This window comes from Brachyistius frenatus, unplaced genomic scaffold (genome assembly GCF_029030835.1).
Source record: "Brachyistius frenatus isolate BFR_SWC_R1_liver_20210118 unplaced genomic scaffold, ASM2903083v1 Contig_34, whole genome shotgun sequence".
Lineage (NCBI taxonomy): Eukaryota > Metazoa > Chordata > Actinopteri > Embiotocidae > Brachyistius > Brachyistius frenatus.
Genome location: NW_027210633.1, coordinates 2,005,582 through 2,021,010, shown reverse-complemented (window position 1 = coordinate 2,021,010; position 15,429 = coordinate 2,005,582). Strand labels below are relative to the sequence as shown.

The window sequence follows — 15,429 nt, the reverse complement described above, 5'->3', positions numbered from 1 at the left end:
AACACACATGGACAAAGGTGTTTGTTATTTTTATGGTAATCATGTTTTTTCTTCATTTTATGCAGCTACAGGCCACAGGTAGCTACCTGGCTAAAAGCGGCAGCTCTAGATATGGCTGTCATAGGTGTATACAGATTTTTTTTTTTTAACAAGTAGTTGGCAAGTATTTCATGTTTGTCCCTCTGGGTTTGTCCTCTACATTTTATTCTATGATGTCTGTTTCCCCTGTCCTGAGCAGCGATGGTACCTCCCCCCACCCGTGTGGCGAGCAAATGGTGCCGGCAGTTCTGGTGCTCTCTCTGTTATTGGTGTCTTTGTGCCCATCGGTTGTGTTGCTATGGTTCACTCTGTCAGCCTGTGTGTGTGTGTGTGTGTGTGTGTGTGTGTGTGTGTGTGTGTGTGTGTGTGTGTGCCCACCACCTTCCACTCCTGAAGAGCACCCCCCCCCCCCCCCCCCCCATCTCGCAGCGTCTGTGGTATGGTCTGAGTGTCTGTGTGTGGATAAGGCTGAGAGAGCTGCCAGTGCAGCCCAGTTAGGCTGAGCGTCTGCACTGTGCAGGGCCTGTGGATAATTTGTATGAAAGCCAGACCAAGTGGAAACATAAATAACAGCCACAGCATCTGTTTACCCTGATGAGCTTCAGCACTCAGAGATGGGGGAGACAGGGAGATAAGAGGAGAGAAAGAGAGAGGTGGGGGAGGGAGGAGGAGCGAGGAGCGGGGAGGGGAGGGGAGGGGAGGGTGGTGGTGGTGCGCAAGACAGAGAGAGGAAGGAGATGAAAATAGGGCAGCATGAGAGAACCGACGGAGGCAGAGAAACGGATGGGAGGTTCACGCTAAAAAAACATGATGGCAAGGATGAAAAAAAATATCAAACGTTACAAAGCAAGTCGTACATAGCGAGGTACGCTAATGAACACTCAAATTCACACAGGATTCACACCGTATTCATACAGAGACAGAGACAGAGACACACACACACACACACACACACACACACACACACACACACACACACACACACACACACACACACACACACACACACACACACACACACACACAAACTCTTGCATAGGCAGCTGCGATGTTGAGTCGCTATGGAAACTGCTTCTTGCTAATAGAACTGCACCAGCCATTCCATTGCACCGACTCACTGAATGCCTGTTGCCGTGGTAACAAATTCCACTCACGTATTTGCACACCCTCCTGCATCACCACCTGAATCTCAGGTTACACATGCACTTGGGTGCGTCACTCACAGTGGCGCGCGCATGGCACGCACGTACGTACGCACGCACGCACGCATCCACAAGTGAGTGTGTCAAAATGGCACATATGGCTTCACACATGCAGAGAGCCTTTATGGATCATATGTGTGACACATGCAGACTGGCTTAAAATAAAAAGTTTCAGTCGCGCACGCCGAAGCGTTGCTCTTTTTCGCCCCTTCTCCGGTGGATTCTGAAGCTCGGCTGATTTCCCGGAGGATATGTAAACAAGTTGGTACCAGCGGGCGTCATCACAGCAACAGTCAAACCATAAATCCTCGGAGAGAAGGAGCCTTGGCATAACATTTGAAAAGCCCAAGCAGCATTTTCTTTTTCCTGTTATATTCTTGTTTTTCTGCTGTGCTTACAAAGACTACCAGTGTGAACACACTGTATTTGCTCTCCATCGATTAAGCACTGCACTCAATAACGGCGTCGGACCCTCAATGGAAACACAAATATCGTCGACTGCTGACAGTTAAGTCAGAGATTCGACTGTGTTATGCGAGTAGCAGCTGATGTAGCTTTGAGCTGGTAGCCGAAAGCAGAGGTGAGATCTGGTAAGATCACTTCTTCCTAACTCCATACTCGCGATTTGTTTTTTTTTTAAACATGTCGTATTCAGCCCCAACAGTCGCTGACTCGTGTCATATCAACTGAGGCCATTTATCAGATTTCAAAAGGCTTTAAAAACTTTGCAAACAGGCTCTGACTGAAGTATAAAATTGGTGGAGCTGTCCTTTGATTTTTAAGTTTTCCTGTCTGTGTGTAAAGCGCATTAAATCAGCTGTGTTCAATGTGAAGCGCGATGTAAACAAAGCTGAGTTGAGTCGTGACAGGAGTATTCCTAAGATGTGGATCACGACTTGTACGTTTAATAGGGAAGCCAAATTTGAAGATAGCCTCTGTTTCAATGACCTTAACCTCAAAAAGTACATTCACATTTCAGTCCTCTTTCAAGGCTTTTTTTTTTTAGGTGGAAACATGGTTGTGATGATGGACAGTTAAATGTGAGCAGGCTGTAATTTTAACTGTGACAGATCAATAAATCATGTTAGCTTTTGAGGTTTTAGCATGAATGGCCACAAGTCATTCATGGCCTGAAGCTGTTCACTGCTACAGTGCATCAAGGTTATGACTGTGAGAACAATGACACCAAACTCGTTCCGTTTTTCTGTTTCCGTTTTTGTAAATTTTCAGAATGAGACAGAGTGAAAAGAATTTTCCTCAATAACTCTGAACCACCCCAAAAAACTTGAAAAAATGAAAGGTTAAAACTCAAACATTTGCAAAGCACCATATGATTAAAGTGTAAGAGGAAAAAAATCTATTCATTTCTGAAGGCAAGATAAAAAGCTCATGCATACCTATAATGCGTTAATGAAGTGGTGGCAAAGGAAAAAAAAAACATTATTCTGACAAGATTTTGGAACTTCACACTATCACCAGGTCGGTTTAATAAGAACATTAATCTAGTCTATGGTATAAAATAACTGGACACATGTAGGGTGAATACAGGCAGATAGACTCACTTTTATGCATCAATGTTTAATGTAAAACAAAAAAGGTGGAAGAATTGGACGTGTGTTGAAGTGAGCGAAATGATACAATGATTAAAGCCCAAACAGAGAGGTGATTAGAGGGTGCAGGGCGTTCCACTCAGCCCAAATCCAAAGGCCTATATGGCCAACAAGGAGCTCACTGTCTTTCCTGCCTGCCTCCAAAACACTGGCACATTATTCACTCCTCTCCTTTCCACCTAACCTGATACTATCCTCCTCAATATCCACCTCCTTCCTGCTCACCCTTTCTCAAAGTGATGTCTTACCTTCCGACACATACTGTCCGCTTTCTATTTTTCCATCCCTCTGGTCTTCTCTCATTCATTCTCTTATGGTAATCTCCATTGATTTGGGCGTTCAAGTTTTTGGCCTGACTCAACACTTGGAATATTTTTCACACCCAAACACACACGAAAGCAATGCAGTTTAAAAAAAAAAAAAAAAAAAAAAAGAAAGAAAAGAAGATGCTAATACTATTGTTTTCTAACACTGTTTAGGATCCCGTGTCCGATCCATACCCGAGCAATTAAGCAAAGAATTCGGCCGGACCCCGGCCCTCCTGATCCTGTCAAGATCCATCAGGTGTCAGCATAAATGTCAAGCTCTACCAGTCTCCCACTCATCCACCCTCTCGCTCACTCTCTGTCTCCACATCTCTCTCACTTTCAAAGCTCTATAAATGTCATTTCATCATGCACTTGTCTTCATTATGACTATCCCCCCCCTCCTCCTCCCCTCTTTCTCTGCCCTCCCTGGTGCTCTCGTGGCGCTCAGCTTTTTCCTTTTTCTTTCATCTCTATTCTATCATTCTGCTCCTCTCCTCTACAATCCTGCATGAATCCTTCCTTCTGTTTTCACCGTTAAGAAACCACACAATTGGATTAGCTACATCTGTCTCTTTTTAAACCAGGGCAATTAGAGATGCAAGGGAGAGAGAATTCAATACCCAAATAGCACACACACGCAGCCCGGAAAGACAAAATAAAAGACACACATTGGCACAAATTGGAGCACATGCATTCACGCGTAGATTTGCACATGCGCCGTGCTCGAGCAGACACAAATTTACAAATGGAAATATGATGTATGTGTGCCTGACGCTATGTAACATACAGTACGTCTGGGCACGTGTGCAGAAACAGATGCACATGCTGTCTGCACGGATTTTGGCTGCATCAGTAAAGAGCAGCGAGAGAGTCTCTCTTTGGCTGCAGTCAACTCTAAAATATACAGAAATAGCAGAAATAAGCAGACACCCTCCACTTGTTCCTACTTTAAAAATGAAGGATTGGGTAACGCCCACTAACATTATGAAGGATGATAATTTAGCCGAGCATTTCATAAGAACTTTGGTGCCAGAATAAAAAGCCTGAGTGAAAAAGGACTGAATATTGATTTTCAGTGATGCATCACACAGGATGGCCAGAACATCAGCGTGTGGTTGATCAACCACATAGCAACCGAGAAGGGAAAGTAAATGAGCTCCCTGTGCAAAATTAAAAAAAAAAAAAAGCAGCATATGTGACAAGGACAGAATGAAGAGCAGCTATTTTGTGTAGGTAGTTTTTTTATTAAGCTAAATGTGTCCCTGTGAGAAGAAATGTCAGGTTTGTGTGCTAATAAAAGCAGTTAACAATGGACATAATGTGCACATAGAGCGATGACTCCAATACGGTTATTAATACAGATGCAAACACTACAGTCCCCACAGAGTTGGAAAAATAGAGCATGAGAAAAAACAACAACCATGCAATTAAAATACCTTCATCCCTGGGTCTGTTCATTGTAGACTCGTCTTGTTTTTTCGTGAGCGGACCTGTGGTCGAGAAAAAAAGAGACAAAAGATGAAATTCTGAAAGATTGCATTTACACAAACACAAAACAGGAAAAGCAAAAATGTATTAAAAGAGGGAAAGTAGCCAAACTGTAAGCTCATTTTGACTTCAAGTGCAAAGTTTACACAGTGTTTCCCAAAAAAAAGATAACACCAAACTCATCTGTTTTAACCTGCTTAGGGTCTTGTCACGGACTGCCTTGTAAATGACCCCAGAGGCCACTTCTCCTCAACCCTTCTCGCAATCAGTCTTGACACACTGCTGCTTTGTAACGGAAAAAAAAAAAAATCAATAAGCAGAATCAAGCCATCACTCTTTTTTCGGTCAGAAAAAAAAAAAACGAAGGAATGCCGAGATGCTGTGTGTCCTGCTGCGGCTCGGGTCAGTGTTGCTGTCCTCTGGCAAAAGTCAGAGTGGGGAAGCACAGAGGCACAGGCACAGAAACTCTTGAATTTATGTGATCATATATGCACATTGTGGGATATGCAAGCCGAACACCTGAGTATTTTCTCCCAAATTAGGCAAGAGGGAGCTGTTTTTGATAGCGGAGGCTTGTGACAGGATTCCCCTCATCAAGGTCAAAGAGGAGCCCCACATTAAGCTTTAATGGTGACGCCAGTTAAATGCTCCATAGGGCAGAGCCAATAACAAGCATTTATCACAGTGACCAACCAACACCCTGCCATGTCAACCTCTCTAAGTCTTAACTGATAAGGATCCCATTAATTTGCTTTTTTCTTGGTTTCTGTCAGTGGGGCTTTCCATCAGCAAACAACTACCGCTGCGTTTCGTGTCGTTCGGCCGCCGTCTACACGCCGCCAACACGGCCGTTAAATACATTCACGTTTGCACACCCGCAGCCTGCACGCACATTGAAAGTCCACGCGCCACACAAAGCATGTTTAACAGTGCCCTTATCAACTGTTGCTGTGCCCCTCGTACCCACCCAGCAGCAAATTCCCTGCTCCCCGTTGGAGAGGCGTTGCAGTCTCTCATTTAAAAAGAAATACTCCATGTGAGTTTGCTAAGGGGTTTATCGCTCTGCCAGTGTGCTGCTGACATGTCTGTTTCTACCCTATTGCTGGAAACCTCACTGTGAAGAGATGGCACATACCCTTTTCACAGTGCTTCGCGTCTATTGACAAAGGAGACGCGCCGCATCACTGCACTCCACCACTATAATGCTGCATTTTCACCCATCCATCTGTATGAATATGCTTTCCTGATATAAAATGTTTATCTTCCGTCTAAATGGGAAAGGATCAATGCTGAATGGATTTGCTGCATCATCCGAGTACCACCATGCAGGCGCCTGATTCCAGAGAGCACTTACTGCCATGGCTGTAGACGGTCCAGTCGCTGGTCCTGGACGTACAGAGCAGACAGGTAGACAGACCGGTAATGGATAGAAAGGCACATTAGTCCGCTGTCTTGTCAGCACTTCCTCACTACTTAGCGCCACTCTAAAACCACACCTTGCCGCTTAATAGAGACTACTCTGATTTCAGTTCAGTTCCTAATGCCTCGCAAAGAGCTAAACTATAGGTGAGGATAAGCGCCGCTCAAACACAGTCGCACTCCATAATGGAGCATTAGACTACACCGAGTGTCTGCACAAAACTTCATCACAATCCACCCCATAGTTCTTGAGATAGTCGACTGATTCAGCAGTGCTAGCGTAGCTAAAACAACACAGGCATTCAATTTACAACGATAAATGATGTAAACAATTTGTCAATATTAAATGATCAACTACATTTAAAATGGTTTACTGATGGGTTTATCATTCCAGTACTAGTTGTGAGTTTAATGTAACTTACGTAATGTATGACGAGTAACTTACTTGACGTACGTGATGTTACAAAAACGTGCTTATATTAACCCAAACATTCACCAAGTAGTTTTGGCGCCCAAACCAAATTGCAGCCGTGTCACATTTTACCCAAAATATGATCTCTTCAAATAATGAACTAAAAATGTGTTTATCCTCGTGAATTTGGTGCCTAAACCAAAGGCCTTTCAGGCCAAGGTGAGGCAAAACGTGACCCTGACACGGTACCCAGTAGTGGATCCAGTAGTGGGCTGCAAGGAGTATTACAGGCTTTGATGTGATATTAGGTTGGAAATAAATGCTCATGGCCATACCTAAGTCTTGTTGTACCTCGGAGGTTTGAGGAAATACTATAATGGATTAGACAAGACAAAATAGTGGAATGTACCCAAAGGTGGAAAAACACCATTTTGAGGGTTAGAGATCATCTCTCCCATCTGCCACAGCACAGAAGCCTGCCGGTAGGCTGACTGCCACATGATATAATGGGCCAATGGTCAGTGAAATGCAATGGCCTATGCAGGAGCATTTAGCTCAGGCTGTCCCAGTACTGTTTGACCTAATGCGTCTCCATCTCTCAGTCAACAGCGTTTCTGTCCGGTTCAGTGAGCTAGTGGCCAGAACGCAAGCTGTCTCCCGTCCCTCTTCATTTCCTCAGTGCAGTAAATGGGATGAAGCTGCAGTATGTCATGTCTGTGGTGGCCTGTCTGCTTGACAAGGTGTCAGACACAGCTTCAGTTCAACACCTCCCCCCCCCCCGCCTCCTCCCTCCTCCTCATGCATCCAACGCAGCAGCTTCCAGTACATGCAGTCCTATCCTTTTTTGCTCTCCATCTCTTCCGCTGCACCCCCAGCCTGCAGCTCCATCCTCGCCGCCACTGTCCTGCCTCCTGAAATATGGTTTTTAATAAAGAGCACGGTAAATGGCTGCTCGAGCGGTAATAAAAATGAAGGATCTCAGGCCCTTGGCTGGGAAGCGTCTTGAGGAAATAGGGAAGCGGTGAGACAGTGCTCTTGCCTAACAGCCTGACCACACAGAGTTAGGGTGAAGGGAGGAGGTAAGGGAGCTAGGGAGAAATAAAATGGAGAGTGTAAAACTCACTGTTTCAGTCTGAGAGAACATTTGTGTTATTTACATTATTCTGAGAAGTTATTTGAATTTGGGTTGAATGAGTGGGCTACATAGTGGCCTGGTGGGGAAGGGCACTGTGCTAATTTGCATTCAGAACAGTGACCCCTTCTACCGCCATCTGCATAAAGATGGAGGAGCAAGTAGAGAGGAGAAGAGGCAGGGACAATTTTCAGGGAGGAGAGAGCAGGAGGGGTGAACAGATGCAGAAAGAAAAGGGTGCTGTGAATTTCTTCTTGACCAAAGAATAACATGGAGAACATCTTCGGTGAGGGTATTTCTGGGTACGAAATAGATATAGCTCACCGAGAGCGCATGACTTTAGTTAGAATGGGAAGATGATACGTAATGTTGTACTCTGGAGATGAAATGTGTTCAAATCGAGTCGTGTTGGACAGAACTGGCACCAAAACGTTTTGATCCAGGCTGTGTATGAATCTGTGCTGCCAATTCATTTTGGCCCACCTACATCCGCCGTGAGTGGGAATGCAACTACTCGTTGCCAAACACAGCACAATACAGCACCAACATCCACGTCCTGTACATGCTTGACCATCACTTTAGAAAACAAACCTACTACTGTGGCTAAAAAAGCTTCGTCTGGCTGAAACGCCACAAAGACTCCGCAGCTCCTCTCGCGGCTCTGCGAGGCTGAAAACTTTAGCACAGTAGTGCTTTCAACTAAATGCTAATATTAGCATGCTAACATGCTCTCATCATACAAATGTTTAGCAGGTATAGTTTTGACCATTTTTATCATTTGAGTTTAGCATTACAGCATGCTAACTTTTAGCTATAAACCAAACCGTTGGAAAAAAAAAAAATCTAAATTTGGAGCAGATAATGATGCATAAATCTTCAAGGGGGCCATGGATGTCTAGAAAATATCGTAGAAATCTCACTCCAAACCACAAATAATATTCGCTCAAAATAAAGTCCCGGGATCACCGATGAAATTAACCATAAGCGTCTGCACCATTTTTGACCACATTTGATAGTTGTCAGAAGATTTGAGGTAAAAACAAAAATGTCAACTTGCTGGTGGCAGTAGAGGAAAAGTCAGGGGATCACCAAAGTCAGGATATCTGTCTGTTGCCATCCCGGAGATACGCTAGATCCTGGTTAAAAAACGGAAACGTGAGCTAAACAGACAAGTTGAATGCAGGTGGGAAACGGTCTTGTTCCTTGGCGTGTTTAATGCCATCAGGATGAATGTTGTGCAAGCAGGCTTGTAAGATATTACAGTAATGAGTTACTGTACATCACTATCAATGGTACTGTGCTGGGATTTCAACCCAGTTCAGCTGCATGTTTAAATATGCTTTTAAATGAGTCATATAAAGTGGTTAGATCGAGCCAACCCATCACAGTCCCGATGACACAGACCAGACTACTTTTTGAGTGTTAAACTAAAGGAGTTTTTTCACCTCAAACTTGCTTTGACACTCACTGTACCTTGTTTGATCCAGACAGAAACAGCAGGTGTTAAAGTTGCCTCAGACCACGGTCAGTACCGAAGGACAAAAATTTGGCACCACCAAAACCTCAAGAGAAGTAAAAATTGGCCGTGGCAGCACACGGGGAGAGATAGAAACAAAGTGTTTAACTTTAATTTGGCTAGAGAGACAGCCCACCGACGTCAGATGCATACCGTCTGCAAACAAATCAATGTTAAGTAGAAGGAGAGGAAGTCAGCGGAGGTGATAAAAACAGGATGTACTGTAGGTATGTCTTTAAGTTCTTAAATGCACTTGCAAAATTTGCAACGTGAAACCGAAACTAATTGAATCAAAATGTATACAATGGAACAAAATCCTGAACCTTGGTTTCAACTTTCAGGTGTGAAAACGCCCACACATTGTTCTTCATTTAGTCAGGAAACTATAACGTCACGAAGAAATACTAGTTTCCAGGATCTTTAAATCCGCTCTGTCTGATATAACCACCACCAATCTGACACCATGTAAACAATTGGAGGGCTTGTGACAACGATAATATGTGAAAAATGTATTCGATTTTCAGAGTGCACTTTACTCTCCTCCAGTTTCTATTTCTCTCTCTCTCACACACGAGGCAAAACATATCCTTGGGGACAGCATCGGCCTTGTGTAAGCAGTGACCCCTGACAATAAGTGACAGATTCTGACAAGCAGACAGGGCTACATGTAAAATCTGTCTCACTCATTTGCACACCTTTCCCCCTGGGAATAGCACAGGAGACTCGACATCATCCTCTCTGTGAGTATGTGACGTGTAGTGTACAGCATACATACTGTACAACTACTAGCTCTCACTCTATCTGTCCATGTACACTTTCCTCTGTGTTGAGATGAATTCATGTCACTTGACAGGCCCTGTTTCTCATCTCTTGTGCTCTGGTCTCTCTTTGTGCTCCAGTAATACTCATATTCTCCACTGGCAATTAATCTGCCTCCATCTTTTGTTGGGCCGTGGAGCACTCATCAATAAAATGAGCCATAATTTCAACATTAGCATGTGTTTTCTTGAATACTCTCGGGCAACTCTCAGGTGAGCCCATTAATCATAGGCTTTTTAACATTTTATCATTAGCCTTGCTTACAATCATCAGTAGCATATGCTTTGCCTCCAAACGTACACTTTGATCCTGTGTTCTCTTACGTGCCTATCTGCTTTCTCAAACGCTCTCCGCAGGATCATTAACGTGAGAACTACACCCAGACAGTCCACAAAGAGGTGGAGGTTTTTGCATCATATTGATCTTCAGCTTTCAATTAATTTCACCCCAAGAGGCGTAAACAAGGTTGTGTTTGGCTATGTATTGTATTTGTTATGTGGTATATTTTAAGAAACTGATCAAAAAGATTGGCCTATTGCAAATGCAACTTTGAGTTCCTGTCTATGAGTCACGGCATAAGATGCTTTTCACAGTCAGTATTTAACAATGACATAATGCATGACAATGTGTGTCCTTGAGTGTGACCTGTGAAGTTGATGAATGCCGGACAGCAGACCCACTCATTAAAGAATTTTGAGTGGACATTTAGAAATAACAGAATTATAGGAATTTGGAATTCATTTATACTGAAGGAATCCATAAATGTAATTTTCACTATGTGTGATTTATAAGTTATGTTTAATATAATTCATGAAGGTGTGTCATAATCATGCATGTCACATACAGGAGGGAAGTTGTGTTGCTGTTTCTTTGGTTTGTTTCTCTCGTTAACAATGTTTTTTACATTTGAACATGTTGCATTGATTACATGTGAGTTGCAGTTTCAGTGTAATTGTTTGGCAAAACTAGAGAGAAGGAGGAACTGTGGCATATTGATAATCGTCACGTTTCTGTCGTTTTCTTTGCTATTCAGGGCCACTGCAGTTTTCGATGGCACACGAGAGAATCTCTTGATTTTCTCTGAGGTTTTTAATGAGAGCTGGCCCCAAATTAGTCGACTAAAAGTGAATGAATGAGAAAAGTCTAAGTCGACCAGGTTTTTATCATTCGTTCAGTCGCAGGAAGAAAAAATAAACTCCAACTGCAACTTGACAGAGACGTAATGAATAAATTACAGAAACATTTGTTACCGGCTGAGCCTTCCTCTTCAGGACGGCGGCCTTGTGGGTAACCTGGGGGTGATGCAGGCACTTGTTGTGGTTACACATGCAAACACGCCGGAGAGTGCAGGCCCTCTTACGCTCTGCTGTCAATATTTTGTTCGTGGCCTAGACACAGATGCTATTAAGCAAGCAAAGATAGCATGCAATATACTGTGTTGAAATAAACAAATTAAATGTTCAGTCTTTTTGCTGGTTGTTCCGACACATTCAGAATTATCACCGCTTTTGCTGTCAGCTTTGTGAGTGGTTGTAAAAGTTATGTTTTGAAGGCTTATTATTGCGTTTTTTTTTTTAATTTTTCTGTAATATAACACAGTGTTAACAATATTATCGTCATCATTCTTTGTTTGCCCCGGAACCTAAATATTTTTCTGATGCCCCAAAACATCTATCTTGAAATAATTAAATGAATATCATAATGTACGACAACTACTTAGCTATTGGCTTGAACTATTAGATAACCGAGATAACTTTCAGTCAGTGGCAGCTGTACTTTTAACCTACCTACAGTAGAAGACAACAAGTTAGTAGGGCGGAAAATACATAACATAAAAATAATGCTGGTTTGTTTTTCTTAGTCATTGACCAATTTAATAAATGAATTGACCCCAAAAACGAGACAACTCTGACTGTTAAAATAAATAAATAATGTGGGTACAGTTTAACGAAATGATGAGAAAGTCAAAATAAATGTAGTTTTAGGAAAACTATGAATTTTGGGACTTGTGTCTGTGCTGAATTCATGAGAGTTTTTCTTCAACTGACTGAAGTAACAAAATGTTGAAGGTGTCAGGGAGACTTCTTCTGCACCGCTCATGCAAAAGGTTTAATGACAGCAAGCTATACATGTTACATGTAATGTTCATGGATGACTAGAACAAATTAATGTTAGTCAAACTAAAATGTATCAGCTACAGCCTGCTCTGTATTATTTTCTAAATATCTCACAACATGCTCAAATTAATCAAATGCAACTAATAAAAGTAAAGTGTGTCTAATTGCTTAGCAGAGTAATAGCACAAATATGTTTGTGACTTTGTTGCATTTTCCACATTCATAAAGGATGACACTTCATAATCAATTTAATCAATAATTGAAACAGGCATTAAAACAAACCCAGGAAATGGTCAGAATATTTTCTTTGGTAATCTCCCGGGTGTCTTTGAGCTTACATTAAGAGCTCCTCTTCCACAAAATATAATCCTGACTTACTTATTAAAAAAATAATTACCAAAGTACAAGCTGTTCTTATACTGTCAAACAGTTGTGACGACACCAACTCCTTTTTTTCTCTGCTTGCTAATGCAAAATCATCTCCTAACATTCACAGATGTTCTTAGACAGGATGTCACTCTTCCAGTGACCCGTTCTAAATGCAAGGAGCTGCCTAACAGGCCCAGACTCATTTAATTTCCCCCCGTGTGTGATTTGAGAGTTTTGTCTCTCACTATAAACTCACCGTCTTCAGTGGGTACATAAATGTTGAGGTAAAGGCAGTCCTCACTCTGGTTCTGAACATAGGTCGCTGCAGCATCCAGGTTGTCTGTGAACCACACCGGTAGCATGATCTCAGGTAAAACCCCGTGCACGTTCTGGGGACACACGGGCGCAAAATGGGTGGCATTGCGGATCTCCTGCCAGGAGCCCGGAGCTTCGGGAGGCTGGAAGCGGCGCTCGCCGACCGGTGCGGTGGCGTATGGCACACCTAAATACTGTTCCACTGGGCCCAAGATCTCATTGTTGAGATCCTTCCTGATACCACGGACCTTCCCGTAGCCCGTGGACACTATGGGGTGTTTCAGGTCAACTCGTTGACATGAAGAAAGAGTCAGGTGCAGCACGAGTCCCAAGAGCCACACCAGACAGTGATTAGCAACCTGCTGGGAGGTAAAATGACGCTTTCCACCACAGCCTTGGTGGCTGGCAGCACTGAATGGAAAAAACAACATGTCCAAAATAAAAGTACTCATATCTCAGGGACTTCAGCTGGGTGCAGAGAAGGATCACGAACTCAGTGGGCTATGGGAGATGACAAAGGCAAAAAGAGGATTGGTGGAAGGGGAGCGGTTAACAGTGTTCTTAGGGTGACATGGTGAGGCGGTGGGACAGGTAGCATTCTCAGGTAGACTCTGTGGTCTCATCCGCCTTCCTCTTTGGAACTCCTGGTGGGTCCAGAGCTGCAGTCAAGACACCAAAGAAACCTGGAAGACACAGAGAGGATGCAGGTTTGAGAAGAGGATGTGCTCTACACCCTGTTAGTGTGTTTAAAAGGACAGAAAGGGGCACAACAGGTCGGCTGATTTTACCGAAGTGAAAGTGTCAGTTACCTCAACAAAGGAGCGGTAATGATGCCTTAATGTGGGTAAGATCGCTATCAGCGGTGTCGTGTTATGTGTTTAAGTACTGGAGTGCAACTGTGACGCACACACCGGCGTATGCACCGTTAAGTTGTGGTTTGTTTCTAAGGTGGTGTAACGACTGTGGAGGGAAGTGTACACACAGTAGTCTAAAATGTTGTGATCATTTCAATTTAATAAAGTCAACAGGAGAATCAAGCTAGTTGTTCTGGATTACTCTCCTGAGGTGTTATTGTCCGATTTCAGTCACTGGACATTCCTGCACATTTTGCACTGTAAAAGCCTCGTTAAAAAAAAAAATCAGGTTTCTGTCTACTGAGAGGGCTTTTAATTTGAAACAGATACAGGAAGTGTTGAGTTTGTATTAAAGCGTAATGCAGTAACTTTCACTGGGCAAACGGTAGCGGATCAAAACGAGGCCTCGAGTTGTCTTTGTGAATCAATCGATACGCTTTAAATGTCATTTTGACAACTTTGATCCTTCCATTACATATGCTTTCGAGACCGTTGGATTTTCAAGGACTTAACAAATGTAAATGAATTTCAAACAGATTGAGAGAAGAGAGAACATTTTATTTCCTCGCTTGGAGGAGAAAAGTGGCAGAGCATCATTCTGGTGCGCTCCAGCAACACCTATGATGGTCGTACTATACTTCTTCATAGCAGGTATATGAAGTTGAGGCTAAGCTTTGCTATTTTGTCTGCCACAACAGAAACAAGGATTTTGCGTCATCTGTTCAACCTAATGGTAAATGGTAAACATCATAGCTGCTAATCAAAAGCGGAACGTTAGCCTTTCGGTGCACGACTGTGTTTAATTACAGCCTCATAAAACTGCTAGCATGGCCGCAGACTCTTTGTCTTGTTCTCTTTTGAAAGCAAAGCACACTGAATTTCAATTAACATGTTGTCACGCTGGCCTCCAAATTTAATAGTTCCATTTAAGATAGACATTTTCAATGAATATGAAAGCATCTTTATCTATTTATTTATCTTTTCTTTAGTGCCACAGTAGTGGCATCTGACTGCATTATCAATCTTGGCTTATAATTGTTGCGACATTTTATCGCTTTTTTCCAAGCTCTTGGGAAATCTGTTGTGTTTCCTAAAAACCCTGCCTGGAATCAACGTCTTGTCCAAATTGTGTGAGTCCATTTCTAAAGCGACATCTGAATATGCCCCAAATAACCATGAACTGTGCATTACATCAGCAAAAGTGGCTGGTGTGATGACTCACTAATGCTTTTAGGGTTATAAAATTGTGATCACATCAGCCCAGTTACAATGGGGTGCAAACTGTGTGAAGAACAGTTTGTTATGGCCCATTGCTATGATTAATACTTTGGCTAAATTTGAACCTGCCCTCACATGTGATAGGAAATAGTGGAAATGCTGTTGAACATAAGCTTCAAAATATATGCAACTCGGAAGTACTCAGGTACTCCTGGGTGTTGCAATTATTTCTTGAGAACAGAAGCTTGCAAAGAGCATGTGAAGGCAGGGTTAAATGTCGAAGAATATTCACTCTGGTTGCAAAGATGTAATTTGCAGTCCAAAGGCAAACTTTTTCAATGACTAATGTGGCCCCTGCTTCACGTTTTTATCTTCCAGATAATTACAGGACTTTGAAGTGTAAAAAAAGAAGAAAAAAATAAACTTGTCTTGTAATTAACTTCAGTAACACAGAACGCAAATGAAATAAAAACACCTTCACACATTATTCTGTGAAGCGAACAGACAAAAACCCCTATTGGCCCCACACCCTTTGCAGCCATCCACACTGTGTCAGAGTTAGCCTTTTCCCTTCAACTCAGTTCAGTTGCTTCTTGCTTCCACATCATTAC

General features: G+C 42.7%; 1 protein-coding gene across 2 annotated transcripts in view; it reads right to left on the bottom strand.

Moving 5' to 3' along the window:
* Positions 1 to 15,429, bottom strand: part of nlgn2b (neuroligin 2b) — a 67,035-nt gene that overhangs the window by 27,307 nt on the left and 24,299 nt on the right. For both annotated transcript variants that reach the window (XM_069700600.1, XM_069700599.1), the window contains exons 2-3: positions 12,688 to 13,429; positions 4,596 to 4,649 (exon numbers count right to left, since the gene is read on the bottom strand). In XM_069700600.1, the coding sequence (XP_069556701.1) occupies positions 4,596 to 4,649; positions 12,688 to 13,198 (565 nt within the window). In that variant the 5' untranslated portion in view covers positions 13,199 to 13,429. The remainder of the gene's footprint in view (positions 1 to 4,595; positions 4,650 to 12,687; positions 13,430 to 15,429) is intronic.